We start from the raw sequence: 25,902 nt of genomic DNA, 5'->3' as shown, positions 1-25,902 counted from the left end.
TGCACACGACCTCGAGTTCCTGTCTTTCTCATGAGCTCACTTGAGTTAATCCCCACCACTTGGGTAACAGTCTCCCAGGGTCACGAGGGCCACCTATTGTAAATCCTGTAGTCTGAGTCTTCTGTGAGTCACTTTGTTGTGTAACCCATGGCTCCAGCTCCATCCTCTCTGGAACGCTTGTGGCTTTCTTTTTTTTTTTTTTTTTTTTTTTTTGGTGCCTCATTGCCGCCTCCTCCAGAGGGGAGAAATGCTGTGTGCTCACGTGGAGAAGGGATGGAGGTGCAGAAAAGGGGGTGACTCCCTCCATCAAGACCCTGTAGAAGGACATTTGCATTGGTCCATTTTCTGTTGTGCCGGTCAGCTCCTCATCACTCTAACCAAAATACTTGATAAGAGCAACTTAAATGGAGAAAAGTTTATTTGGCTCATGGTTTTGGAGGTTTAGTCCCCAGCTCTCTGCGTCCGTGACTCTGGGCAGAACATCGTGGTGCAAGGGTGTTATGGGGGGAGCGGGAGTGCTGCTGGCCTCGTGGCAGCCCGGAGCAGAGAGACAGGAGGGGGCTGCAGGGAAGATGCGCCCCTACTGGGCAGCCCCTGAGATCCTCCCCTCCAGCACCCCACCTGCCTACAGTTACTGCAGTCAATTCATTAAAACTAGGATGGGTGGTCAGGCCACAGCTCTCAGTCCAGTGACTTCACCTCTGAACACTTCGGCATTAACAGAGGAGCTCTAGGGAGACGCCTCCTGTCCAAACCATCACACGTGCGTGGAGGAATTTACAAAGAAAAAGGTTATTTTGACTCATATTTCTGGTCCAAGGAGAGGGCTCACATCTGGGAATGGCTTTCTTTCTTTTTTCTTTTTTCTTTTTTTTTTTTGTACCAGGACTGCACTCAGGGGCTCTCAACCACGGAGCCACATCCCCAGCCCTATTTTTTGTATTTTATTAGAGACAGGGTCTCACTGAGTTGTTTGGCACCTCGATGTTGCTGACACTGGTTTTGAACTCTTGATCCTCCTGCCTCAGCCTCCTGAGCTGCTGGAGTTACAGGTGTGGGCCACCATGCCCAGCTGGGGATGGCTTTCTTAATGGCAGAGTCCCAAGGTGGAGCAGATCATCCTGTTTCAAGAGACAGAGTGCATGAATGTCTCTCTTCTAGTCTTTCTCCCTCTTCTTAGGAAGCCACCAGTATTTAGTCAAGGGGCTCCACCCTAGTGACATCATCTAGTCCTCCCCAAAGCCCCACCTCAGATCAAGTTTCCTCTTTTTTTTTTTTTTTTTTTTGGTAACAGGGATTGAATTCAGGGGCTCTCTACCACTGAGCCACATTCCCAGCCCTTTTTAAATATTTTATTTAGAGACAGGGTCTCCCTGAATTGCTTAGGGCCTTGCTAAGTTGCTGAGACTAGTCTTGAACTATGATCCTCCTGCCTCAGCCTCCCGAGTCCCTGGGATTATAGGTGTGTGCCACCGTGCTTGGCAACCACTGCTATTTTTAATGAGCGCAAATGGTTTTTAAATAACAAAATAAAACATTTGTCTAAAAAAAGTATTGTTGATTTGATTTTTACCTCATTATATAAGTTTTTAAAACTTTTCATAAAGTACATATTTATATCAATATGTATGTAACTAATGTATGTTTTTTCATGCTCACAAATTTCACTCATATGGATATGTAATCAAAATAATTTGGAGACCACTGCCCTGAAAAGTTGGGATCTCAAAAAGTATGTTCTCAACAGTGCACAGTATCCATCCACACGCAGAGTGCTGGCTCCGTTCAGTGACAGAAGCCAGCAGTAATGCTAGAGAGTACCATCTTCATGGATAGGAAGACTTGCCATTGTAAATGTAACTTCTCCTCATTGATTTCTCTGAATTAGCTCACTAATTTAATGCAGTTTCACTCAAAATCCCAGTGGGATTTTTTATGCTGCCTGACAAGGCAATTTTTAAAATTTATATAGCAGTAAATGTTATGAATCGCAAAGTCAATTTTGTAAAAAGAACAGGGAAGAAAAGCAGAGAGAGTTGATTGAACAAAAATCAGAGCAGATCGTGAAGCCACCTCACGTGAGACATTGTCACAGCAGAGCAAGGAGCTTCCAGAAACTGACCCGCGAATTTACGGAAATTTATCATATGTTCTAAAAAGAGTTTTCTAAAAACAGCATTTCCAATCCTCAGATAATGTCCATGCTAGCCAAAAAAATATTTAAGGATAATCAGCAATTTCTTTGGGGAAAATACCTATAAATATGTAGTCTGGCCTCAACCACTCAAAAATCATCTTAAATATAAAACCTAAAGAGTTAATATAAAATGAATATAAAACTAAAAAGAGTTACATTAAATGTTTTACATTGTATAAAACACAATATTTTGGGTAAAGATAGTCTTTCTAAACAAGGCAGAATATAGAAGTTCCTTGTGCTCCACATGTGTAATAAGAATTGTAATGCCTTCTGCTGTCATGGGTAAATTAAAAAACAAACAAACAAACAAAAACCCCAGAAGTTCCAATAGATATGATTAGTAAAACAGGCTACATCAAAATAAACTTTTTTTGTGTGTGGGGGTTACTAGAGATTGAACTACTCAGGGGCCCTCGACCACTGAGCCACATCCCCAGCCCTATTTTGTATTTTATTTAGAGACAGGGTCTCACTGAGTTGCTTAGCACCTTGTCATTGTTGAGGCTGGCTTTGAACTTGCAATCCTCCTGCTTCAGCCTCCTGAGCCACCGTGCCCTGCAAATCTTATTGTATTGATGTATTTCATGTAAAACAAATTGAAGGCGTCTATTAAGAATTTCCAAAACTGGGCTGGGGATGTGGCTCAAGCGGTAGCGCGCTCGCCTGGCATGCGTGCGGCCCGGGTTCGAGCCTCAGCACCACATACAAACAAAGATGTTGTGTCCGCCGAGAACTAAAAAATAAATATTAAAAATTCTCTCTCTCTCTCTCCTCTCTCTCTCTCTTAAAAAAAAAAAAAGAATTTCCAAAACTAACCTTTTCTGTGAACCTGAATTATTATTTATCAACATCAACCCAAGAGATGTCCTCACAGAGATGCACAGGGAATCATGTTCAAGCACATTCACTGTGAGGCTGGGGCTGCAGCTCTGGGGCAGAGGCTTGCCTGGCATGCACAAGGTCCTGGGTTCAATGCCAGCACAGAAAAAAACAAAAACAAAACAAAACTGCTGTATTGGACATTTATCATAAATTCAGACAACCTCTTTTTTTTTTTTTTTTTTTGGTATCTGAGGTTGAATTCAGGGGCATTCGACCACTGAGTCACATCCCCAGCCCTATTTTTTGTATTTTATTTAGAGACAGGGTCTCACTGAATTGCTTAGTGCCTCACTGTTGTTGAGGCTGGCTTTGAATTTCTGATCCTCCGAGCCACTGGGATTACAGGGTGCGCCTTCGCGCCTGGCTCCTCAGACAACTTCTGGAATTATCAATAAATATGTAGCCTGGCCTCACACCACTTATACACAAACCAAATGTTCACCAAAAGAATGGCGAAATGAGACGTGGTTAGCTCAGGGCTAAGGGTGCAGCTCAGTCCTAAAGTGCGTGCCTCGCATGTGCAAGACCCTGGGTTCCCCAGTACCCCTCGCCCCCCCAAAAAGTGGTTAATTTACATTAATGCGCAAAAATGTGAGAGCTGGGGACAGGTCCAAAGGAACAGTTAGGGAAGTGTCTCCAAGTTAATTTGGGGTTAAAAGAAACTGCAATATAAGATACATATTAGAACATTTTCTTTATTTTTTATTTTGTTATTTTTAAAAATATTTTATTTTTTAGTTATCGTCGGGCACAGCATCTTTGTTGGTATGTGGTGCTGAGGATCGAACCCGGGCCGCACGCATGCCAGACGAGCATGCTACCGCTTGAGCCACATCTCCAAGAACATTTTCTTTAAACACACGACAAAAATAATATTTTTCCATGGTGATGCATATGTGGAGTTACATGGGTAAAGGGGCTTTTGGTCTTACCCATATTTTTTTTAAACAAAGGAACTGTTAGTTTATCAGTGGTATAATTAAAGTTAATGAATAAAAAGTAAAACAAGGGGCTGGGGATACAGCTCAGTTGGTAGAGTGCTCGCTTCACATGCACAAGGCCCTGGTTTCAACCCCCAGCACACACACACACACACACACACACACACACACACAAGTAAACCATGAAAACACGTAAGGCTAATTAAGTTCCCTCTTTCCGAGTCTAAAGAATTTCAACTGCCTCAAAATATCAGACAGCCAGACAGAGTGGTAGGAGCCTTTGGTCCTAGCTGCTTGGGAGGCTGAGGCACGGGGATCCCTTGAGGCCAGGAGCTGGAGACCAGCCTTGGGCAACATCGGGAGACCCCATCTCAACAAAGCAAAACAAAACAGACCACAAATACAAATAAAATAAATTAAAAAATAGAAAACGTACAAGAAAAAGTCCCTTGGGTGTGGGAGGTAAAATTTAGCTTGGGTGACATTAGCAGACATTTAGAAATCTGATGTTTTGCTGTGGAATCAACTTTTCCAAGCAAAATTTTAGACAAAGATGGAAGTCCCTGCCCCCATAGAGCGTCTATAAAGCCAACAAGAGTTTTAAATTTATTTATTTATTTAGACATACCGGGGATCAACCGACTAAGTTTCAACTGGCCCCAGACTTTTCATCCTTCCCACCAACAGGAGCCACAGAATCCGCGGGCACACACTGCCACCTGGTGGCTGGGGCTCACATTGCAGTTTGCCCTTTAGTCCTCAAATCTTACTAAACCAAGGCTTTCTTGTTTGGATATTCCTTAAAAGCAAAATGTTTTAGAAATTTGGAAGCCTTACCTAGGGCTGTTGATTTTAAATTTTGACAAAGATTTTTCAAAAAGCTTACTATTTTCCATTATTTCCAGTTTTGTGAAGGAACAGACATTTAAGACCAAATGAATCAGAAAAAACATAAGCACAGATAAAAGGACAGTCCTGCTCCCAAAGGACTGTGAAGAATTGCCCAGGCATGGTGGTGCCGCCTGTAATCCCAGCTCCTCGGGAGGCTGAGGCAGGAGGATCACAAGTTGGAGACAAGCCTCAGTAACTTAGTGAGGCCCTAGCTGGGCGTGGTGATGCATGCCTGAAATCCCAGCAGCTGGGGAGGCTGAGGCAGGAGGATCACGGTTCAAAGCCAGCCTCAGCAACAGTGAGGCGCTAAGCAACTCAGTGAGACCCCGTCTCTAAATAAAATACAAAATAGGGCTGAGGACGGGACTCAGTGGTCCAATGCCCCTGAATTCAATCCCTGGTACCAAAAAAACAAAAACAAAACCCCAAACAAACTTAGTGAGGCCCTAAGCAACTTAGTGAGACTCTGCTTCAAAAATTAGAAGGAGTGGGGATGTGGCTCAGTGGATAAGTTCCCCTGGGCCCCGGGGTCAATACCCAGTACCGAAAAAAATCACAGGTTGGGGGGCTCTGCGGGAAAGGCTCAACTGGTGTGTGGGGGGCCCTGGGTTCCAACATACACTTAATAAACATGTATGTTCCATAGCCATGTTCACAGTCTCCCTTATCCACATGTCCCAGAGCCAGGGACCAGGTCCTGCCTACAGTCTTGAGAGGTGGGTCAAGTTCTGAGAAAGGCTTGATTCTGTTGTGGTGGCACCAAAGCAGGTACTTGGACAAAGCCAGAGTCACAGCCCGCTGTGCGCCAAAAGGGCTTTCAGCTCCCTTACCCTCTAATGGGACTTCTGTCGCAGAAGAGACTTTTTTTTTTTTTTTTTTTTTTTTTTTTTGCTACGGGTGACTGAACCCAGGGGTGCTTACCTACGGAGCTGCATCCCCAGTTTTTTAAAAAATGTTTTGAGACAGGTCCTCTCTTAAGTTGCTGAGGCTGACCTTGAACTTGCCATCCTCCTGCCTCGGCCTCCCGAGTCCCTGGGATCACAGGCGCGCGCCACCGCGCCCCGCTCGGCTAAGCTTTCTATCTTGCATTAACAGTGACAACCGTGACGCTTGTCCCCGCTGGCTTGTCACCTGAGGTCTGAGCCCCACCGAGGTGGCTCATGCTTCACAGGAGGGGTACAGGGCGCATCCCCGCACAGGGGAATCCTTTGAACTGGCCTTGGGAGCACATTGACCCTGGGTGAATTCCAGGACCAGCAACAGACAGAAAGCGAGATAAGGGCTGGGCGCGGTGGCGCAGCGCGCACCAGGACCCGCCGGCCTCTGCCCCGCCGGCCTCCAGTCCCGGACTCCAGGCTGCGCCGCCGCGGCCCGCACAGTCGGTGCAGTTTTTCAGCCTCTCATTTTAAAGGTGAGAGCCTGAGAAGAGCGACGGGAGTGGGGACGGCTGCAAGGAGCCAGCTGAGAAAGGACGAGGGGCAGGGAGCCCAGGAGGCCAGGGCGGGCCGCCTGGAGCAGACGGATAAGTGGCCTTGGGCCCCTGGGTTCAAGAACTGGTCCGCTTCGCCGCCTTCCGCCAGCAGCAAACATGGCGGCGGCCGCTTCCGCCCACACGGGAAGTCAAGGGTGACGCAAGATGGTGGCGCCCGGCGGCGGCTGAGGCGTGAAGTGAAGCATGGCGTCTGCGGCGCTGGCTCGGCTGGGGCGGTGGCTGACGGGGCCGGGCCCGGGGCAGGGGCGCGGGCACTGGACGGCGGCCAGGCGCTCCCGGAGCCGGCGCGAGGCGGCCGAGGCCGAGGCCGAGGCGCCGGTGCTGCAGTATGTGGGCGAGCGCGCGGCCCGAACGGACCGCGTCTTCGTGTGGGGCTTCAGCTTCTCTGGGGCGCTAGGCGTGCCCAGCTTCGTGCTGCCCAGAGTCGCGCCTACTACGCGCGCCCGCCCGCCGCGCCGGAGGGTGCAGCCGCTGCCCTACCGCTTGGAGCTGCCGCAGAGGGTGCGCTGGGCGCCCGGGGAGTGAGGCGGGGGAAGGGGGCAGGAAAGGGAGGCTGGGGAGGGAGGCCGGTGAGGGAGGTAGTAAAGGGAAGGGGAGGCCGAGGAGGAGGAGGGAGAGGGAGACTGGGGAGGGAGGAAGAACTGGAGGGGGAGGAAGAACTGGAGGGGGAGGCCTGGGAGAAGGAGTGAGGAAGGGAGGAGGCCGGGGAGGGAGGAAGGAGGGGAGAGGGAGGTTGGGGAGGACTGGGAGGCGTGCAACACGGATTGCTGGGGGCAGGCTGAGGACTCCTTTGGGACAAGGCATTCAGAAGGAGTTAGCCCAGCGGGTCGGTGGAGTGACCCCTAGATTTGGAGGGGTGGCAGCCAGAGGAACCTCTTGGAGGCCAACACTCCAGGAGCGTGAAGCTGACACGAGGTTGGGCCTGCCTGTGTGGCTGTGGAGGCCCTGGTAGGCCATGAAAAGGAGGCACCTTGTCCAGTTTGGCCTCTGACTTCTCTGCCACGTCTGCCAATGAACTCTGGACCAGAAACGGGGGACGGAGAAAGGGGGACTTCTGTTCCAACCCGGTGAAAAGCGAGGGGCTGGGGATGGGAGCTGAGCCAAGCTCCGGCTGGCTGGAACCTTCAGTCCTCCTGCCTCAGCCTCCCCACTTGACCCCCTGGCCAATTGGCCGTGTTGAGTCCTCAGTCCTGGGCCCTGGGCACGGGACTGCAGGGTTCTCCTGGCTTTTCCTGGGCAGCGCTTGTTTTCTGGGCAGTGTCTTGAGGAGCAGACGTTTTTCCATCTTGATGAATTTCCTCAACCGGTTTTTCTGCTGTAGGTTGTGCTTTGGTGGCTCATCCAAGGGATCTGCCAGACCCACGTTTGCGCCCTTGTTCACTGGGTGGCTTTGGCTCTTGTATTTAAGTCTCTGAGCCCCTGTGAGCTGGTTTGGGCCTGTGGGGTGGGGCAGGGTCCGAGGTCTGTTGTCCAAGCAACCGTACCTGCCCTTCCCTTGTGGGAAACGGGGTGACCTAAAGGCAAGGATTGACTCTGGACTCCCAGCTGTCTTCAAGGAGCTGTGTCCACCCTCACGTCAGAATGACCCGTCTTGGTCACTGTCTGGATGGCTGTGGCTTGTGGTGAGCTTTGCGGTCAGGAGGCCGCCCTCCAGCTCTTTGGAGGTGGGAGCTCTGCCCAGCCCTGTCCTCCCTGTGTGTGTGTGTGTGGAGGGGGGGATGGGGACGGAGCTCGGGGCCAGCCTACCACTGAGTTGTACCCTCTGCCCTTGTGAGGCAGGTTCTCACTAGGCTCCTGAGGCTGGCCTTGGACTTGTGATCCTCCTGCCTCAGCCTCCGAGTAGCTGAGGTCATAGCATGTGCCACCGTGCCTGGCTCTTTTCCTTTTTAAAAAATGATCTGCCTCCTCTGGGTCCTTTGCTTTTTCTCATGAATTTTAGGCTTGGCTTGTCCATTTCTGCAAAAATCCCTTCTGGGTTCTTAGGTATTTTTGTGGTGCTTGGGGTCGAACCGGGCCTTGTGCCTGCTGGGCAGGTGCTGACCCCGAGCTCCAGCCAGCGCTGTGTGTCTTGCCGTGCTAGGGATGGGACCCGGGCACTCGACCCTGGGCCACGTCCCTCCATAGCTGGGGCTTTGAGAGGGCTCAGTGTGCGGAGTTGCCATGGAAACTGTTGTGCGTGCTCCGGTCCGTGGGCAGGACTGTGTCCCATTTGTTTGGGCCTCTGTCTTCTCTGTCCCTGTGGCACCTTGGGGCAGCCTCCCCTCTCCTCATCTGGGGTCGCAGCACAGCCTAGGGCGAGGGGCAGCCTCCAGGGACCCAACCCCGATGGCCGGGGTCGCCTGCATGGCTGAGGAGGTGCCATTGCTGCAGGGTCCCTGCTGCCGTGGCTCACCTGTCTTCAGGGCCACCCAGCAGACGCCTGCTTCTGGAGTCCCTGGAGAGGCAGCGTCCCTCTGGCCACACAGGTGGCAGGCTGGGCCAAGAGCAGGCCGAGGCCCCTGATGGCCTCGTGGTAGGATGGGAAGTCCTGGTTTGTGGGTGACTTGGGGGTGAACGAGGTGCCTGGAGCAGATGGAGCACCCGGGGTCAGCGCTGGTCACATGGGTGTGGTTTGTCACCACTCTGCACTGGGGCTTCTTTCAGATCTCCTCTGCAGCCTGTGGCTATGGATTCACACTGCTGTCCTCCAGGACCAAGGACGTCACCAAGGTGTGGGGCATGGGGCTCAACAAGGACTCCCAGCTCGGATTTCAGAGGAGCCGGAGGGACAAAGGTGCGGGGCCGCAGGAGCCTGCGCTGGCCTGGGGACTGCTGGCCGGCGGTGGGACTGAGAGTCTGGCTCGTGACCCCGGCCAGCTGGAGCTCACCCTGGTCAGCAGCAACGGGGACCCTAGGCAGCAGGGCGGGCACCGGGGTGGGCAGTGGCTGCTCCCGCTTGGCCCCGGGCGCCCGTGCCTGGACGTGGCCTGGGAGGAGACCAGTGGGCCCTCCAGACTCTGAGCTCGTCCTCGCGTTTGGGGCTTCAGATGTAAAGGGTCAGGAACGGCCGATGAGGACGTTTAGGAAGCAGGCCTTGTCACGAGAGCCACAGGAACCAAGGTGGCTGTGAGCTGAGGTGCCACCACAGAGCAGTTTTACTCTTAAGACGGGAGCCATCAGCCCGACGCCAGCGGGCAGGCCTCCCACGTCCCGAGTCCCTGTCCACCTACACAGCAGGCGGCCTCCCGTGTCCCCGACCACCTGCAGTCTGTTTCTGCCTGGGTCAGAGCGCTCATTTGTTTTGTCTTGGGCTGTTTTAGACTCTGTATCAGAGAAGCCCAGTGTCAGGGTTGGGCCTCATTGGCCCTGAGAGGCCGCCCTCCATGTTTCTGGCCCGCTAGGCCTTGAGCGGCGCTGGGGGGACCCCAGGCCTGGCGCATGCAGAGCAGGTGCCACCCTGAGCCTCCCCGCCCTAAGTCTCCCTTAGTGGATCACTGACTTGTCCAGACCGGCCGCAGCCTCTGGAGCCCCAGGAGATTCCCAAGGAGGCCCAGCGTGCGGTTCAGTGACCACTGGGTTCCTGGCCCCGACGGGCACCGGGAGCTTCCCGCCTGACTCTGTGGGGAACGGGGTGGACGGTGGTTCCTGCTGCCGGAGGTGGCCTTGGCCGCTGCCTCGCTCTGACCTGCGGTCCTCTGCAGCCAGGGGCTATGAGTACGTCCTGGAGCCGTCGCCCGTCCCGCTGCCCCTGGACAGGCCTCAGGAGACCCGGGTGCTGCAGGTGTCCTGTGGCAGGGCGCACTCCCTGGTCCTGACGGACAGCGAGGGAGGTGAGTGCCCTCCCTGCGGGAGGGCCATTGGTGGGCTTGCTGAGCTCCTCGGGAGGTCTCTGAACTGGGCTGTGTGCCCACAAAGGGTCTGTTTGCTCGCACCTCCCCTAGTGTGGCCTCTCAGGCCGAGGTCCCTGTGCCTGAGGTCCCTCTGCAGAGGGCTTGTGTCCAGGGAGAGGCAGCAAAGCCGCTTTGTTCCCGCTTCTCCTCCTGGCCAAGGTGCCTGATGGGGGAAGGCAGAAGTGGCCTTAGGAGGCCCTCACCAGGGCCTTTGGTGTCCGTGCAGCCTGGCCACAGGCACAGGGACAGGGACTTGCCCACACTGTGGAATTCCCAGGAGGTGGGACCAGGGCACGGGGACCCAGAAGGCCTGAGGTGTCCCTGGAGGCGGGTGTTGCAGGAGGGAGCCCCGTGGCAGTCGGGATGGGCAGCTGTGGGGGACGGCTCTGGAGACCCTGGTGGCCCTGGCCTGCTGGGATCCCATGAGCCTGCGCGGTGGATTGTGGACTGGGTGGACTGGGTCGGCTGTGTCCCTTCCAGTGTTCAGCATGGGGAACAACTCGTATGGGCAGTGTGGCCGGAAGGTCGTGGAGAATGAAGTGTACAGGTGCGTGCTGAGCTCTGCCCCCAGACCTGAGTGGCCGCAGGGTGAGAGCTGGGGCTCCGTACCCCTGGGGGGAGCCCTGGGGCCGTTCTGCTGGGGGGGGCTCAGACATGAGCTTGGGGGTGAGGGGTGAGCCTTGGTCGTCATGTGTACAAACCTTTTGAACTAATTTTTTTGGGAGTACTGGGGATTGAACTCAGGGGCACTGACCACTGAGCCCCATCCCCAGCCCTGTTTTGAATTTTATTAGAGACAGGGTCTCTCGGAGTTGCTCAGCACCTGGCTAAATTGCTGAGGCTGGATTTGAACTCCTGATTCTCCTGCCTCAGCCTCCCGAGCCTCTAGGATCACAGGTGTGCACCACTGCACCCGGCCGAATTAATTTTTATAACCTTTTTATTTTAAATGAAGGGGAATTATTTAAGTTAACCACGTTTTCAAATTGGTTAACTTAAAAAGTTCACCTTCATTTCAGTTTTTTCATTTTGTATTAAAAAAGAAAAAATTCCACTAGTTCCTTGCTTGATGCTGGTGGCCTGAGTGCTAGTCTCTGGCCTCATACAAAAGTCATGTCGAGGTCTGGGCTGTGACTCAGGGGCAGAGCGTTGTCTAGCACAGGTGAGGCATTGGGTTTGATCCTCAGCACCACATAAAAAAATTAGTAAAATTAAATTATTGTCCAACAACTAAAAATATTTAAAAAACCTCACATCAAGCTGGTGCGGTAGCCACGCCTGTAACCCCAGCTGTGTGGGAGGCTGAGGCAGGAGGAGCGCAAGCTGGAGGCCAGCCTTGGCGACCTAGCGATACCTGGTTTCGGAATAAATAACTAAATGAAGGGGCTCAGTGGCAGAGTGCCCCTGGGTCAGTCCCCAGTACCGCGGGGAGGAAGAGACGCCTTGAGTTTCGTTGTGTGGGTTGTCCCCTGCCAGGCCTGCTGTGCTCTGAAGGTGGCCCTGTGCACGTGGGGTTGGGCTAACCGCCAGGGTGAAGGGGCCTGGCCTGTGCGGGGCTGATGGCCGCGTCTCTTCTTCTTGGCTCTAGTGAAAGTCACAAGATCCACAGGATGCAGGACTTTGATGGGCAGGTGGTCCAGGTAAGAGACGGGCTCCTCCTGTTCCCGGACGCTTTGGAAGGATCGATGCTGGGCGGGGTGCTGGCAGGCGGCTAGGGGAACTTCCTGAAGGGTCAGGTTACTCTGGTCAGGACTCCTGGCCTGCGCTGGAGACCAGGCTCCTGCTGAACCCTGGGATGGGGGTCTAGAAGAGTTGGGGCGGGGGTGAGGCTCCCGTGGAGACCAGGCTGCCTGCCCAGCTGCGTCCACCTGGAGTGGGGGCCTGTGGGGCGGTACCCAGGCACCCGATGGCCACTTAGGATAAACACTTAGCCACGGGTGTTCCTGCTGAGGCTGGGGTGCTGCCCAGCAGGAGGGGAGGGGCATCCTGGAGGCCCAAGCAGGCCTGGGGTGTGGCTGGCGGTCACTGCTGTGCTCGCGGTAGTGCGCTCTGCAGTGGTCAGGAGGGCAGGCGGGAGTGGACGACGCACGGTCTGGGCACTGGTGGGGAGTGGAGCCCTGAGGGCCTTGTCCTTGGGTAGTGGGCTGTAAGGTTTTCAGCAGGGCGGGGGTGGAGGTGCGTGGTGTGCGCCAGGCCCAGGTCCATGTCCAGCATCTCCAAAGGAATGCGTTCCAGGGGAGGTGGCTGCCGAGTCGTGACCTTCCAGAAAGACGACTTAGCCCTGGTGGGAAGTAGAGGGGAGAGGCGTGGAGGCCAGGAGGGGAGTCTGGGAGGGTGGGGGCATAGACCCCCTGGACAGCCAGGCTTCGGGGTCAGGAGAGGAGCAGGGAGGGCACCCTGGGATCCAGAGTGACTGGCCAGCAGAATGGGGGACGTGGGGGCTTGGTCAGGGGTTACGGGAGAGGCAGAGCCTCCTGCGCAGCCCCAGGTGCCTGTGGGCTCAAGTCCCCGTCCTCCACCCATGGATGAGTGGCTTCGGGTGTCACCAGACCTCCTGAGTCTGTCCTGGGTGGTCCTGCTGTGGCTTGCTTCTCCTGAGGCAGTTAGAGACCAGGTCTGGAGACCAGCGTGGGGTGGCAGTGGGCCTTGGGAATAGAGCAGCCAGGTGTGGGGAGAGGGAGAGGCAGGAGGCCCAGGACAGCGGTGAAGGGGGCTGAGGCTGAGCTGGAGCTGGCCAGGGTGGGGCGTGGTGGTGGTGGGGGGGCACAGGGGTGGGGTGGGGGTGGGGTGAGGGTGGGCCCTCCCTGGCCCCCTCCCTGGCCCCTCTCCCTGCCCCCCCCTCGCCCCCTCCCTGGCCCTCCCTCATCCCCTCCCTGCCCCCCCCCGCCCCCTCCTGGCCCCCTCCTGGCCTCAGGAGCTGCTGCTCTGGCTGCTCAGAGGGGAGAGCAGGCCTGGGGACTCTCTGGGAGAGGGTCTCCTCTGCCCACTGGTGTCCTCCAGGTGGCCTGCGGACAGGATCACAGCCTGTTTCTCACGGATCGAGGCGAGGTCTACTCCTGTGGATGGGGCGCCGATGGGCAGACAGGTGCGTGATGAGAGGCCGTGGTGTGGCCCTGGGGGCCAGGACCGCCTCCCACTGGGCCCCATCCCCCTTGCTCCTGGGGAGTGCTGTCCCCTGCACTTGCCTGTGACCCCCTTTCCGCTGCCTGTGACCATGGACATGCAGCCTGCAGCTGGCCAGCCCTGACCCCCACTGCTGGTCCTGCTCTGGCCCTGCAGGGCGACTCGCTCCTGTGGCCCCGACTTGTGTGTGGAGGCTCCCTTCCTTAGGTGTTTAGTAATGTTAATTTTTCTAAATTTCCTTTTTCATGTTTTTGCTTCACTAGGATCTAACCCAGGGTCCTTTACCACGGGGCCAATCCCAGCCTCTGCTCTTACGTATATCTGTGTGTGTATCTGTGTGTATCTGGGGCACCAGGCATTGAACCCAGGGCCACCGAACCACCGAGCCACATCCCAAGCCCTTTTTCTTTTCTTTTTTTTTTTTTTTTTTTGACATCCTGAGGATGCATTTTTTTTTTTTTTAAAGAAAGAGAAAGGAGAGAGAGAGAGAGAATTTTGATATTTATTTTTTAGTTCTCGGCGGACACAACATCTTTGTTTGTATGTGGTGCTGAGGATCGAACCCGGGCTGCATGCATGCCAGGCGAGCGCGCTACCACTTGAGCCACATCCCCAGCCCCCTTTTTCTTTTCTTTACGTCTTATTAGAGACAGGGTCTCGCTGAGTTGCTTAGGGCTTCCCTAAGTCGGCTGGCTCCGACTCCCCATCCTCCTGCCTCAGCCCCCTGAGTCGCTGGGATCACAGGCATGGGCCACTTGCCCAGTGCTTATCTTACAAAGTTTCTAACTTGATTCTGACCTAAAATATTCCAGGGTCCCTAAAAACATGCCTTTTGGGTCTTAAGAATATGCCATTTGTGGGGCTGGGGTTGTGGCTCAGTGGTAGAGTGCTGGCCTCCTACGTGTGAGGCACCAGGTTCCATTCCCAGTACCTCATATAGATAAGCAAATAAAATAAAGTTCCATCAACTGAAAAATATTAAAAAGAAATTAAAAAACGAAGAATAGCTGTGTGTGACGAGTCCTCCCTCGTGGGAGCAGGGGTGCGGCCAGCAGGGCAGGCCAGGCTTTCTGTGCGGGTGCTGTTGGGGCCAGCGTTGTGCTTGGCGTGGCGCGAGCCTGCGGGAAGGGCGAGTAACTGAAGGTGCGCGTTTCCCCTGCCAGGTCTCGGTCACTACGATGTCACCAGCGTGCCCACCAAGCTGGGAGGGGACCTTGCCGGAGTGAAGGTCGTGCAGGTCGCCACCTACGGGGACTGCTGCCTGGCCGTGTCAGCGGACGGAGGCCTCTTTGGTTGGGGGAACTCGGAGTACCTGCAGCTGGCCTCCGTCACCGAGTCCACTCAGGTGCGCGCGAGGAGGCGGGGAACGCGGGCCTGCGGGGGCCTGGGGAGTGGGATCGGGGGCCAGGGGTGCTGTCAGGGCTTCAGGTCCCCCTTCCCAGAGGGTCTGAAGCAGGCTGCGGAGTCTCTGTGATGTCCTGTGTGCTGTGGCAGTAGCATGACACAGACCCTGAGCTAAGACTGCGTGGCCCACCAGGCCAGCAGCATCTCAGGGGCTCTGTCCCGGCCCCCAACCCCACCCTGTGAAGGGGGCCGCAAGCCGCAGATGCAGGGTCTTGGGGGAGACTGTCCATGGAGCAGAAGGTGGAGGCTGGCCTGGTCTTTCCACCGCGTGCCTGTGCGGCCATCACCAGCCAACGGCCATTCTGGGGAGGGTGATGTGCACGCCACACCCACCTGTAGAGCACGTGCGGGTGGGGGGTGTTCACAGGCTGCGCCATCACCTGAGTCTGGTTCAGGACAGGAGGGGCCCCACCCCAGTGTCCACGTCCCCGCCCTGGGATGCTCTGAGGGGGACCTAGGTACCTGCTCATCCCCGGGGGGTCAGTGTGTGTCTTCCAGAGACACCGTGTTCCCTGATGGGATGGAATTGTTGGTGACACTCAGGGTTTTGTTTACTTTCACTTATTTTTCGTGGTCCTGGGGATGGAACCTGGGGGCGCCACCTGTGGAGCCACATCCCAGCCTTTGTCACTTTCCATTTTGCCACGGGGTCCCGCTGAGTGCTGAGGCTTCCTTGGAACTGGTGACTCTCCCGCCTCAGCCTTCTGAGTGCTGGGTGGCAGGGTGACCACCGCGCCTGGCTGCAGAGGCTGTAACAGACCTGAGTGAGGCCATGCAGAGGTCAGCCGATGGGGGGCTGCCTCCTCAGCGTCCAGCCTGATGGCCAGCAGAGGCTGTGTGTGGACTCTGAGTGCCCCGGCACCCAACAGGGGAGGAGGCCAGTCGTTTAGAGGCGCAGTATCTGTGGGAGGTGGATGGCGGGCAGGGGCTCGAGGGAGCGCTGCTCCTTCCCACGCCGACCTCCTGTGGGGACAGTTGCATGAGCCACCGTTAGCCATGATTATCTGACACTGACCCCGAATCAGAGAACTAAGCAACACATGGGACCGTGGCTGGGTGCCAGGTGGCCAGCTGCGTCCCTGACTGTCCAGGGCTGTGTTGCCCTGGGCTCTGCTGCTGGCCTCCTTGCTGTGCCTGGGGGAGGCAGGGCCCTGCTAGATGGAGCCCAGCGCTGCGCTGGTGCTTGGCCCGGCAAGATCCAATGCCTGGCTGCTTCCATCCCTCCTCTTGGGCTGCTCTGGGGTGGCTCACTGTGGAGCTGGCCTCGTCAGGAGGGTGCTGACCAGGCGGTGTCCTGTGACTTCCTCTTGGAAGTGCCGCTCCCTGTACTGGGTGGCCTCACTCAGGGGAGGGGTCCTCAGGGGCTGGAACAGCAGGAGACCTGGTCACCAAGCCGCCTTACAAGTGGCTGAGACAACTTGTACTTATTTATTTGTCACGGCCCCCGAGGGGCTGCCCTGGGGCTGGCTCCCCTCGACCTCAGTGCACCTGCTGGGTCCTGTCCACTCTGTGCCTGTCCTCCCTCCCTCCCTCCTTCCCTCTGGCCTGCCCTTCCCAGGGGGCCTCTCAGCCATGCTTGCATCCTGTCCCCACGTCTTTGTCCCCGAGTTCTCAACCTTGTCCCCAAGTTCTCGACCCTGTCCATTGTAGTTTGCCTCTGCCTGTCAGCTTGTCCATGGCTCCCATGAGGGCCACCAGCGACCTCCCTGGGGCCAGAGGCACTAGGAGGGCACTGGACAGCCTTTTCCCGCCTCATCTCTGACCTTGGCCGTGGCGCTGCTGGGACGCACTCCTTCCCGGCTGTCCTCGTGCCCCGGCCCTCCCCCTCCTCCCTGGTCTGGCCCCTGCTCTTCCTCCCCCGCTGGCCCTTTGAGGTGTGGGCGCCCTTCCTGGCCTCTGCATCTCCCACTAGAAGATCTCTCCTGTGGCTTCAGTGTCTTTCTGCCGCTCACCTGCCCCTGACCCCGGGCTCCTGAGTGCTACTCTCCCTGGGCTCCTCCAGCGCTGCCTGTTCACTCTCCAGAGGACGGCCTGTGCAGAGTGCCTCTCCTCGGCCACCTGTGCCACTCAGGCCGTGGGCCCTTTGTTCTGGCCTCCTGTGAGCTCCTCGAGTGGCTTCACGCCCAGCTGTCCTCTCCTGCCTCAGGTGGACGCCCTGCTCCCCGCTTCGCCCTGGCTTGGTTGGTTCCTGCCTCTCCTCAGGCCTCAGGCACAGACGCCCCCCTGGCTGCCTCTCCCCCGCCTGCACGGCTCTGCCACTCAGACCCCTGGATCCCCCTTGCGTTTTGCTCGTGAGGTCTGAGGTTGACCTTGACTGCTGCCCCTGGGCCAGCCAGTGCTCTTTGAGGGTGGGCTGGTCCTGTAGCCCCTGTGCATCCAGGTCCCTAGGTCCCGGCTTCGTGCCTGTGCGGTGCTCAGGAGATGGCCCTGGAGTAGACAGAGAGCTCATGTGGCCCTGCCCACGGCCCACTCCCCACGTAGCCTGTCCTACTTGGAGCCCTTTCTCGCTGCAGGTGAACGTCCCTCGGTGCCTGCCCTTCTCAGGAGTGGGGACTGTGAAGCAGGCGGCCTGCGGGGGCACCGGCTGTGCCTTACTGAACGGTGAGACCCCCTTGGGTAGTCATTGGGGACTGGTGGGCATGTCCACCAGGCTGTCAGGTTCACGTGGCCATGGGATGATCCGCTGGACCGAGCCCGGTGAATTTTGTGACACGTGGCCAGAGAGCTGCTCAGCCTGTCACTCCAGCAGACCTCGAGGGTGCAGGGTCCCTGTTCCCTCAGCCTGGCCAGATCCCCTCTCCAGCCAGGAAGTAAATACAGAGTGGGCACTACCACTGTGTGCCCTGTGAAAGAGTGTGTGGCACACTGAGGTCCCTGCCCTGCAAATAAGTGTGTGGCACACCAGGGTCCGTGCCCTGCGAGTGAGTGTGTGGCACACAAGGTCCGTGCCCTGAGAGTGAGCGTGTGGCACACTGGGTCCATGCCCTGCGAGTGTGTGGCACACCGAGATCCATGCCCTGCGAGTGAGTGTGTCGCACACCGAGGTCTGTGCCCTGAGAGTGAGTGTGTGGCACACCGAGGAGCACCAACCTTGGCATGGGTATCAGGGCTGGAACCTGGGGCCTCGCTTATGCCGTGCGCTCCCCAAGCTGCACCCCAGCTGCAGGCCTGAGGGGCGCTTGCCTGGCCTGAGCCATCGGTTCTCAGCGTCCGGGGAGAAAAGCAAGAACTTGGTGTCAGAAAACCATATCCAGCCAGAAGCAGGAGCATCCCAGGCTCAAGGTGGCCTCAGCGACTTTGCAAGACCGCAGGGGACCTGGAGAGTGCCCATCTCAGGGGACGTGGCTCCGTGGGGGTGCACCCCTGGGTTTGATTCCTGGTACCAACAAAAACGTTTTTTCCTTAAAGTTTAAGGGTCTGGCCAGGAATTGTCTGTGTTATGTGTCTGCTCAGCGAGGACCTGGGTCCGTTAGTAGGGACAGCTGTCTCCAAGCTTCAGGAGGCCATGTGGGCTTCCTGGGTCATTTAGGGGCTGCCCCCGCCCAGGTTGCCGCATGTCGTGGGCTCTGGGCTCCGACGGTGGCCAGCAGCTGGGCAGATGCCGAGGCAGGAACTGAAGCCAGGACAGGAGGACTGTTTTCAGCCTTTTCTTGCCACCAGGGAGGCGACCCCTGTTCCTGTGGGCACAGTGAGCAGAGTGTGCGGGAGCCTCGGCTGGGTGGCCCGCTGACCCCGTCCTGCTGTGCGCAGGGGAAGGACACGTGTTTGTCTGGGGCTACGGAATCCTTGGCAAAGGACCCAGCCTCATGGAAACTGCCCTTCCGGAGAGGATCCCGCCCACGCTCTTTGGCCTGACCGAGTTCAACCCTGATGTCCAGGTCTCCCTCATCCGCTGTGGGCTCAGCCACTTTGCTGCCCTTTCTAGTAAGTGGCCGGCTGGCAGGACCCAGGTGCTCCCCCGCATGCTCCCTTCCCTCTGTGTGCCCGTGGTGCCTTGGTGGGCTGACCAGGACGGGCTGACTGGGGTGGGATGACTGGGACAGGCTGACCGGGGTGGGCTGACCGGGAACAGCTAGCAGCCGTCCGTGGCTTGCAGGTGAACAACCTCGTCTCTTCCTCCCCTGGAACTGGGCTCGGTTCCTGTGGTTTGTGGTGAGGCTGATGTTTGGGTGACTCTCGAGGGCACCAGTTGGCCGTGCGAGAAGCCCTGGCAGAGGTGGGCGAGTCCATGGAGAGTGTGGGTGGGCCACCCCCGCAGGCCAAGACCCCGCTCGGCCCCGGGCACGCAGTGGCCATAGGCAGTTTGGAGACCCCTGTGGTTTCTGGAGGTGGAGCGCTCCTTGCTCCAAAGTGCTGGGGGCCATCACAGGATGGCCTGGCCAGATGACAAGCTGTCGGAGACGAGTTGTCCCACGGGCCTCCAGGCTGGCACGGCCCGTGGCCTCTGGGTGCCCTGGTTGTGGGTTTCCCTGGGCAGTACGACAGTACGGCGGCTCACTTGTCGATGACCCCTGTGTTCAGTCCTCTCCTGGGAAAGGCCCCTTTTCCTCAGGGAGGTGCCATCAGGGTGCTTCACACTGAGCTGCACCCCATCCTTTGGGTTTTTATTTAGAGGCAGGGGGTCTCACTACGTCGCTGCGGCCTCGCTAAGTGGCTGAGGCTGGCCTTGGACTCGTGCTCTCCCTGCTCAGCCTCCCGAGCCACAGGACCCCAGGCCTGGGCAGTTTCCTTTGTCCTTCTTTCTTTGCTCCCAGTGGCAGCATGACCTGAGAGTGGCCGTGAGCATGAGTGCTGGGCAGGACAGGTGGCTCCCGGCGCCACGCAGAGCCAGACCCGGGGGCTTTCCCTGGCTTGGCACTGTCACATGGCAGAAGGCAGGTCCCTGAGACCCTGGCGGGGCACATGCAGGGAACGGCCTGAGCCCATCTGTGGCAGCCCTCGTGGGAGCTCCACCAGCCCCTTATGAGGCCAGGCCCTGGTGACCGCCTGCTCCTTCCGGGCCCCTCCACTGTCCTCACCATTACCCTGGGGGACCAGGTGTCCACCACATGGATTTGGGGGACAGACTGTATTTGAGCAGTACACGGGTCCCTTCTGTGGACTGTGTCCTTGTCCTCTGTGGCCTCTGTGGTTTGCAATCATGGGTGGGTTGGGCTGTTTAGTTCTAGCTCTTCATCTAGGTCGGGTCCCATCACTGTGTCCTGTCACCGCCCTGTCCCCAGCTCACAGCACATGGGCCCAGGCCTGGCTCAGGCAGGCCCCAGGGTACCCAGAAAGAACAGCCTCTCTGTGGCTTAGGAAGCCAGGAGTGGCCTGGGTGTGTGGCAGGGTCACCAGGGCCCGGCAGGGCTGGGCAGGGCCACGTATCCCTCAGACTCGCCTCCCGGGGGTCCAATGGCAGGGTGGGAACGGTGCCTAAGACACTGGCTTCTCCCTTCCCAGGAAGCACTGAGGGAACAAGGTGGGGACAGGCCATCTGTGCCTGATTGCAGAAGGTCTGTCCTCGCGGCCGGGCTCCTGGGACGGGGTCTTTGCCAGCTCCCGCCAAGCTGCTGTCCTCTTCCCCCAGACAAGGGCGAGCTGTTCGTGTGGGGCAAGAACCTCCGAGGGTGCCTGGGGATCGGCCGCCTGGAGGACCAGTACTTCCCCTGGAGGGTAAGGCCAGGCGGGGACGCGGGGACGCGGGGAGCAGCCTCCGTGCCGCCGGTGCCTGGTGCCTGGTGCCTGGTGCCTGAACTGGTGCCTGCCCAGGATGCAGAGGGGCTGGGCCTGGGGCGGGGCGGGGCTGGGCTGGGGGCTGTCCCCCCTGCTGCAGTGAAGGGGTAGCTGGGGCCAGGCCAGGCTCCCGGATTTCAGGGCTCGCTGTCCTCGGCTCCCGTGAGGTCAGCTCTCTGGGGGGGCCTGGTGAGGGCGTGGCTGGAGGGAGTGGCCCTGCGGGTGTTCCTGTCCCTGCAAGAATCTCCATCAGAGCCTGTCCTGGGCAGGGGGGCTACCAGGCCTGGAGCAGGTCCTCACCCGTGGCCCCGGGAGTGCGCTCTAGGTGGCCCAAGAGGGTCAACGGCCTGTCCACAGCTGCTGGGGGCATCCAGGCTCTGTAGTGGGGACGCAGCAGGCAGGAGGCGTTTTCAAATCTTAAGGGGCGGGGGTCCTTCTTCAGTTGTAGCTTGTCTCATTGTGGCTCACGGCCAGCTTAGGAGGTGTCCTCGAAAGTCACTACAGCCGCGCTGTGGAGGGCAGCCTCCTGCGCCAACCCCCATCCGCGCAGTGGCCCGTGTTGGTGTCTCCCGTTCCCTCTGGGAGTCTCTGCAGAGCTGTGTGCGTGTGTGCGTATGTGTGTGTGCATGTGTGCGTGTGTGTGTGCATGTATGCACGTGTGTTGCGTGTGTACCCTGAAGGTACCTGTGAGTAAGACAGCCTGTGTCTGCAGTGGGGTCGCTGGGTGGAGTGGCCAGTGGGGCTGCCCCAGACTGGACTCACAGGGTAGGAGCGAGGGCTGCGGCCTCTGGGATGCACATGTGCAGGACACGTCTCGCTTTCCCAGAGGTGTCCCAGGTGTGGACATGAACTGCGATGGCCGCCCTTGTGGGCAGGGTGCAGTGAGGGAGTGGCCTCCCGAGAGGCTGACAAGGCTGGTGGCCCTGCGGCCGCTGCCCGCAGTGAAGGGTGTCTTGCTCTTGTTCCTTCAGGTGACGATGCCCGGTGAGCCCGTGGACATGGCCTGTGGTGTGGACCACATGGTGACCTTGGCCAAGTCGTTCATCTGACCTCCTGCCTGACCCTCCCAGGGCTGTCGGAGGCAGCCCAGCAGGGTGGGGACACAGTGCCTGGTAGGGCTCTTGAATGATGTTGGAGGGACAGAACCACTGCCCTCTGTAGGCCACGCTCCCGAGGGGTCCTGGCCAGGGTGTGGGACGACGGTTGGCACACCCACCTGTTCAGGGCTCCGGGGCCCGGTTGGCCCAGGACGGCTGTCCAGGGAGGCTCAGCCTCAGGATGTGTCTGGTCTCAGGCGGTGGCCTGCCAGGACACAGCGACCAGGGGGCTCTGGGTGTGTCCTAGTGACCCAGGTGAGCCTCGGTTAGGTCGTGAGCCAGGTGGGCTCCTGTGAAACTTGTGCTGGATGACCCCGTGCACACAGCCACCTGCCCGCTGCCACGCTGAGCCCAAGAACAGTGAGCAGCCTCCAAGACCCCGCGGGCTCCTCGCTGAGCGGCCAGCCCTCCCGCCGCCCTGTCCTGCCGCCGCGCTCACTGCCTGCTGGAGGAGGCTCGGGGGGCTCAGCCTGGCTGGGGGCCAGCGGACGAGGATCTGAAGTCACGGCCATGTCCGCCCTGGTCACTGTTGGCCTTTTCCCTTAGAACAGTATTTACAGATATTTTTGGAATAAAGTCTATTTTCTGCCTCTTGAGGTCTCCTAGGGGTCTCTCTTACCTCCAAGAGGTCAGCGGTGATGACCAGGACTTGGGTCAAGAGGCAGATGGAAGCCAGCAGACAGGCCTGTGGACGGCCCTGCCTGGGACATTCCGAGCCAGTCCTGCTCCCAGGTCCTGGGGCCGTGGTCAGGTGGGGACCCACCACCACCCGCGACATCCGGCTGCTGCTGTAACTCGCCGTGCAGATACTTGTGGCGAGTCCTCTGTGACCCGGCCATTGTGCTCTGGGACATGTGCCGATGGGAGCCCTACCTTGAGAGGGGACCAGGGACGGGAGCAGCGGGGAGGAGGGGACGGGTGGGAGGGTTGCAGGTGGAAGTAGAGTGTCACTGTCACTGTCACTGGGCAGGGTACGTGAGAACCAGCTGGTTAGTGTGTGGGGAGTGTCCAGCGCAGCTTCAGGGACCTCCTTGGCCAAGCTGCCCCTGCTGTCTGGGACTGGGAAGCCCGTGGTAGTGGTGTGACTCTCTGCGCTGACGCCCTGCTGGGCTGGCTCAGGTTGCTGCAGTGACAGGCAGGCGCCCGGTGGTGACACAGGCTAGCGGCACATCTGGAGGGCAGGGCCTGGAGGGTCCTAAGGGTGGCCAGGTGAGCGCTAGAGTCAGGAAGGCTCCTGAGCGTGACCTCGGCTGCAGCCCCAGTGTGCGGTGGCCCCCTGGGTCTCCTGAGCCCAGGGTGTCAGGGTCTCTGCGGGCAGCCCTGCCCTGGTGGGTTGGGGCTCCTCTGCCGGGAGCCAGGCCCTGCCCTGCTGTCATCTGCCCGGCTGTCGTCTGCCCTCTGCCTGGCTCTGGCGTTGCCCTCCCTCCCACCCACACTGGAGGCACCCTCCGCCATGTCCATGGGCGGTTGCTGTGATCTCCTTTGTTCCTGCTACAACCTCCTGAAGTGAGCAAGGAAAGGACACTGGGGGACCCGGAGGTCAGTGAGCAAGGGAAGGACACCTGGGGGACCCGGAGATCAGTGAGCAAGGGAAGGACACCTGGGCGACCCAGCCACGTGCCAGCCCTGTGCCCTCTGGCCACTCTAGGGCCAGACTGTCCTTCCTTTGTGGCCAGCAGCCAGGGGGGAGCTGGAATGGGGGCTGCAGTGTGTCCTGCTTCAGCTGCTCAGGGCCACTGTCATCCCTCCTGGGCAGAGTGGCTCCTGGGCGTCTGGTCTCCCCCTCAGGCCAGCGCTGTGCTGGCCCTGCTCCACGGGTTCCCGGGCGACACTGAAATCAGCTCACAGAGCCCCTCCCGCAGGGGCCAGGGGGCAGCCTCCAAGGCTCTTGTGTCTGGAGTGTCGCTGGCCATGTTCTGCTTTGGGTCCTGGAGTTGAACCCTTCTCCAGGTCCCAGCTTCCCCCCCGCAGCCCCATGTGACAGGCCCTTTCGGATGGCCTTGGGGGACCACCCAGCACTGGCACAGCCCTGAGGCGGCCCTTTGTGCCAGGAGCATGCCCTGCCCAGGAGGTCCCCTCCTCTCGAGATGCGTTTCCCGGCCCCCTCGGTGACTCGTGCTGCACCCATGAAGGAACTCCAGTCTGGGTCCTGCTGCTCAGGGGCTGGCAGGGGTGCTTAAAAAGGGCTGGGTGTAGCCCAGTGGCAAAGTGTCCCTGGGTTCAGTCCCCAGTCTCGCCCTTGCACAAAGATTCCAGACTCCTTACAAGCTGGCTTAACGGGATCAGCAGTGGCCAAGTGGACTCTGCTGGGGACAGCACTAGAGCTCCCTGGCCACACCCCTCTTGGTCTGGGCGCACCAACGTGCCCGCTCAGCTGTCTGGTTGAGGTGATGTTTTTGGCCGGGAGACTGACCCTGGGCTGCTTCACCACCAGCACATCCACAGCCCTTTTTATTTTATTTTTGTAATCTTGAGACAGGGCCTTGCTAAGTTGCAGAGGCTGGCCTTGAATTCGGCATCCTCCTGCCTTAGCCTCCCGAGTTGCTGGGATTATAGGGTGCGTCACGGCACCTGGCTCAGTAGTCAGGTTTAAAAGGGTGAGCCCAGACCCTTGGTCGCCTCTGACCAGGCCTTGGCCATCCTGCTGGTAAGGCACAGTCCAGGTGTCCCTGGTGGGGGACACTCCTGGTGATCATCAAGGGTCCTGCTGGGGCTCTGGTAGGGAGCATGGCAGCCAATGCCAGGAATCCAGCAGAGCTCACCTGGAACCTCGCTCATCTTGGAAGGGCCCTCATTACGTCCCCTTTGGTGACAACTGGACAAGGTGAGGTTGATGGTTACAAGCTGGTTCTAGAGCTGCAGCAGCCAGACCTCAACCCAGTGGGAGGACCCCCAAGGTGAAGTGGATGGATGCCCTGTGTGCTCCTGAGCGCCTGCCCAGGGGGTGGGCGGCCACCCGTCTTGGGAGCCCACACGCTGGGTGGCTGGCCTCTGACCAGCCGGCCTCCTGCCCTGGGAGCGGCCACGGGAACGGTGTGCACAGCGGTGCCCTGGGGCGCCTCAGGCAGAATGTGCCCATGAACTCTGGGTGCTCACCCCTGCCGCGCGCTGGCACCAGACCATCTGGTGACAGGACGTCTGGGAGCTCCTCTGTCGTTCGTCCCTTAGTGGAGAGTCGGGTCCCTCCCAGCTGTGGTGACATGGGCAGTGCCACGCGCCCCTGTCTGTGTCACACTGGCTGAGCGCTCAGCACCTGTTTTGGGCATATTTTTTCCCAGTGTCAGGGATGGCACCCAGGGCCTTGTGCCTGCCTGGCAAAGGACCTGTCACTCAGCCACCCCCCCCACCCTGCCCATTGGGTCACACAGGTTTTGTGTGACCTGTTTCCCACTCTGGTGCACCAAGAGGGCAACTTCTGGGCCCCTCGTCTGTTCCTGAAGTTTTGACATCTGCCTCTGGGGTCCACAGCGCTCCGGCCCCCCCTGACTGCAGCCCCGGCTGTCCCGACGGCTGGCTGGAGACTGCCTGCCCCTGCCTCCACGCCAGGCCACGTGGTGACCAGGAGGTGCCCAGGACACGTGGGAGCTCCCGGCACGGCTTCCCGTGGGCGGAGATGCCCCTGGACAGCTGCTGGCTGCGTCCCCTGTAGTCGGTGGAGTCCTGGGGACCGTCTAAGACGTGATGTCCCTCCACCAACCGCTGTAGGGCTCCTCCATCTTTCCGTCCCGTTCTGCGCTGCCCTCCCCTCGCTGTGTCCCTAACAGGACAACCCTGCTTTCTAGACCGCCCCCATGCCGCATGTCCAGGCCTGTTGCTCTCCCTACACAGCCCTTTGTCGAGATGCTGAGATGTGGCCACATAAGACCATGTAACAGCAAAAGATCCAGACGACGCCCTCCTGCCGTGGCCTCTTCTTCCTGTTTCTGAGAGAAGTTGGGGAGCTTTAAACACTGTGTTGAAACCAAGGCCGGCAGATCTGGTCTCTGGTTGGTTCCAGCACAGGGTCTCTTGACCACTGAGCCACATCCCCAGCCCTGTTTTGTATTCTACTTAAGAGATAGGGTCTCACTGAGTTGCTTAGCGCCTCGCTATTGCCGAGGCTGGCTTTGAACTTCGCCATCCTCCTGCCTCAGCCTCCGAGCCCCTGGGATGACAGGCGTGGGCCACCGTGCCTGGCCTCCCCAGGGATTCTGACGTGAGCTGTGGCTGAGCCCCTGCCAAGGAGCAGCCAAGGCGCCATCCCAGAGTTCACCCCACCCAGGGAGGGAAGCACAAATAATGGTTCTGA

The 25,902-nt window shown here is 58.4% G+C and overlaps 1 protein-coding gene across 1 annotated transcript; it reads left to right on the top strand.

Annotated features, from left to right (window-relative positions):
- The first annotated feature begins 6,532 nt into the window (after positions 1-6,532).
- RCC1L (RCC1 like) lies at positions 6,533-22,206 on the top strand. Its single transcript, XM_081300442.1, has 11 exons — positions 6,533-6,907; positions 9,050-9,179; positions 10,087-10,215; positions 10,756-10,822; positions 11,864-11,915; positions 13,276-13,360; positions 14,562-14,743; positions 17,316-17,403; positions 18,553-18,726; positions 20,372-20,457; positions 21,489-22,206. The coding sequence occupies exons 1-11, from the start codon at positions 6,590-6,592 to the stop codon at positions 21,564-21,566; spliced, it is 1,389 nt and encodes a 462-aa protein (XP_081156568.1). The 5' UTR covers positions 6,533-6,589; the 3' UTR covers positions 21,567-22,206.
- Positions 22,207-25,902: the final 3,696 nt, after the last annotated feature.

Source organism: Spermophilus citellus, assembly GCF_964194105.1.
Source record: "Spermophilus citellus genome assembly, chromosome: 6".
In the NCBI taxonomy this organism is placed as follows: Eukaryota; Metazoa; Chordata; class Mammalia; order Rodentia; family Sciuridae; genus Spermophilus; species Spermophilus citellus.
Note: the sequence above shows the minus strand (reverse complement) of the source record. Positions and strands in the feature narration are given on the sequence as shown.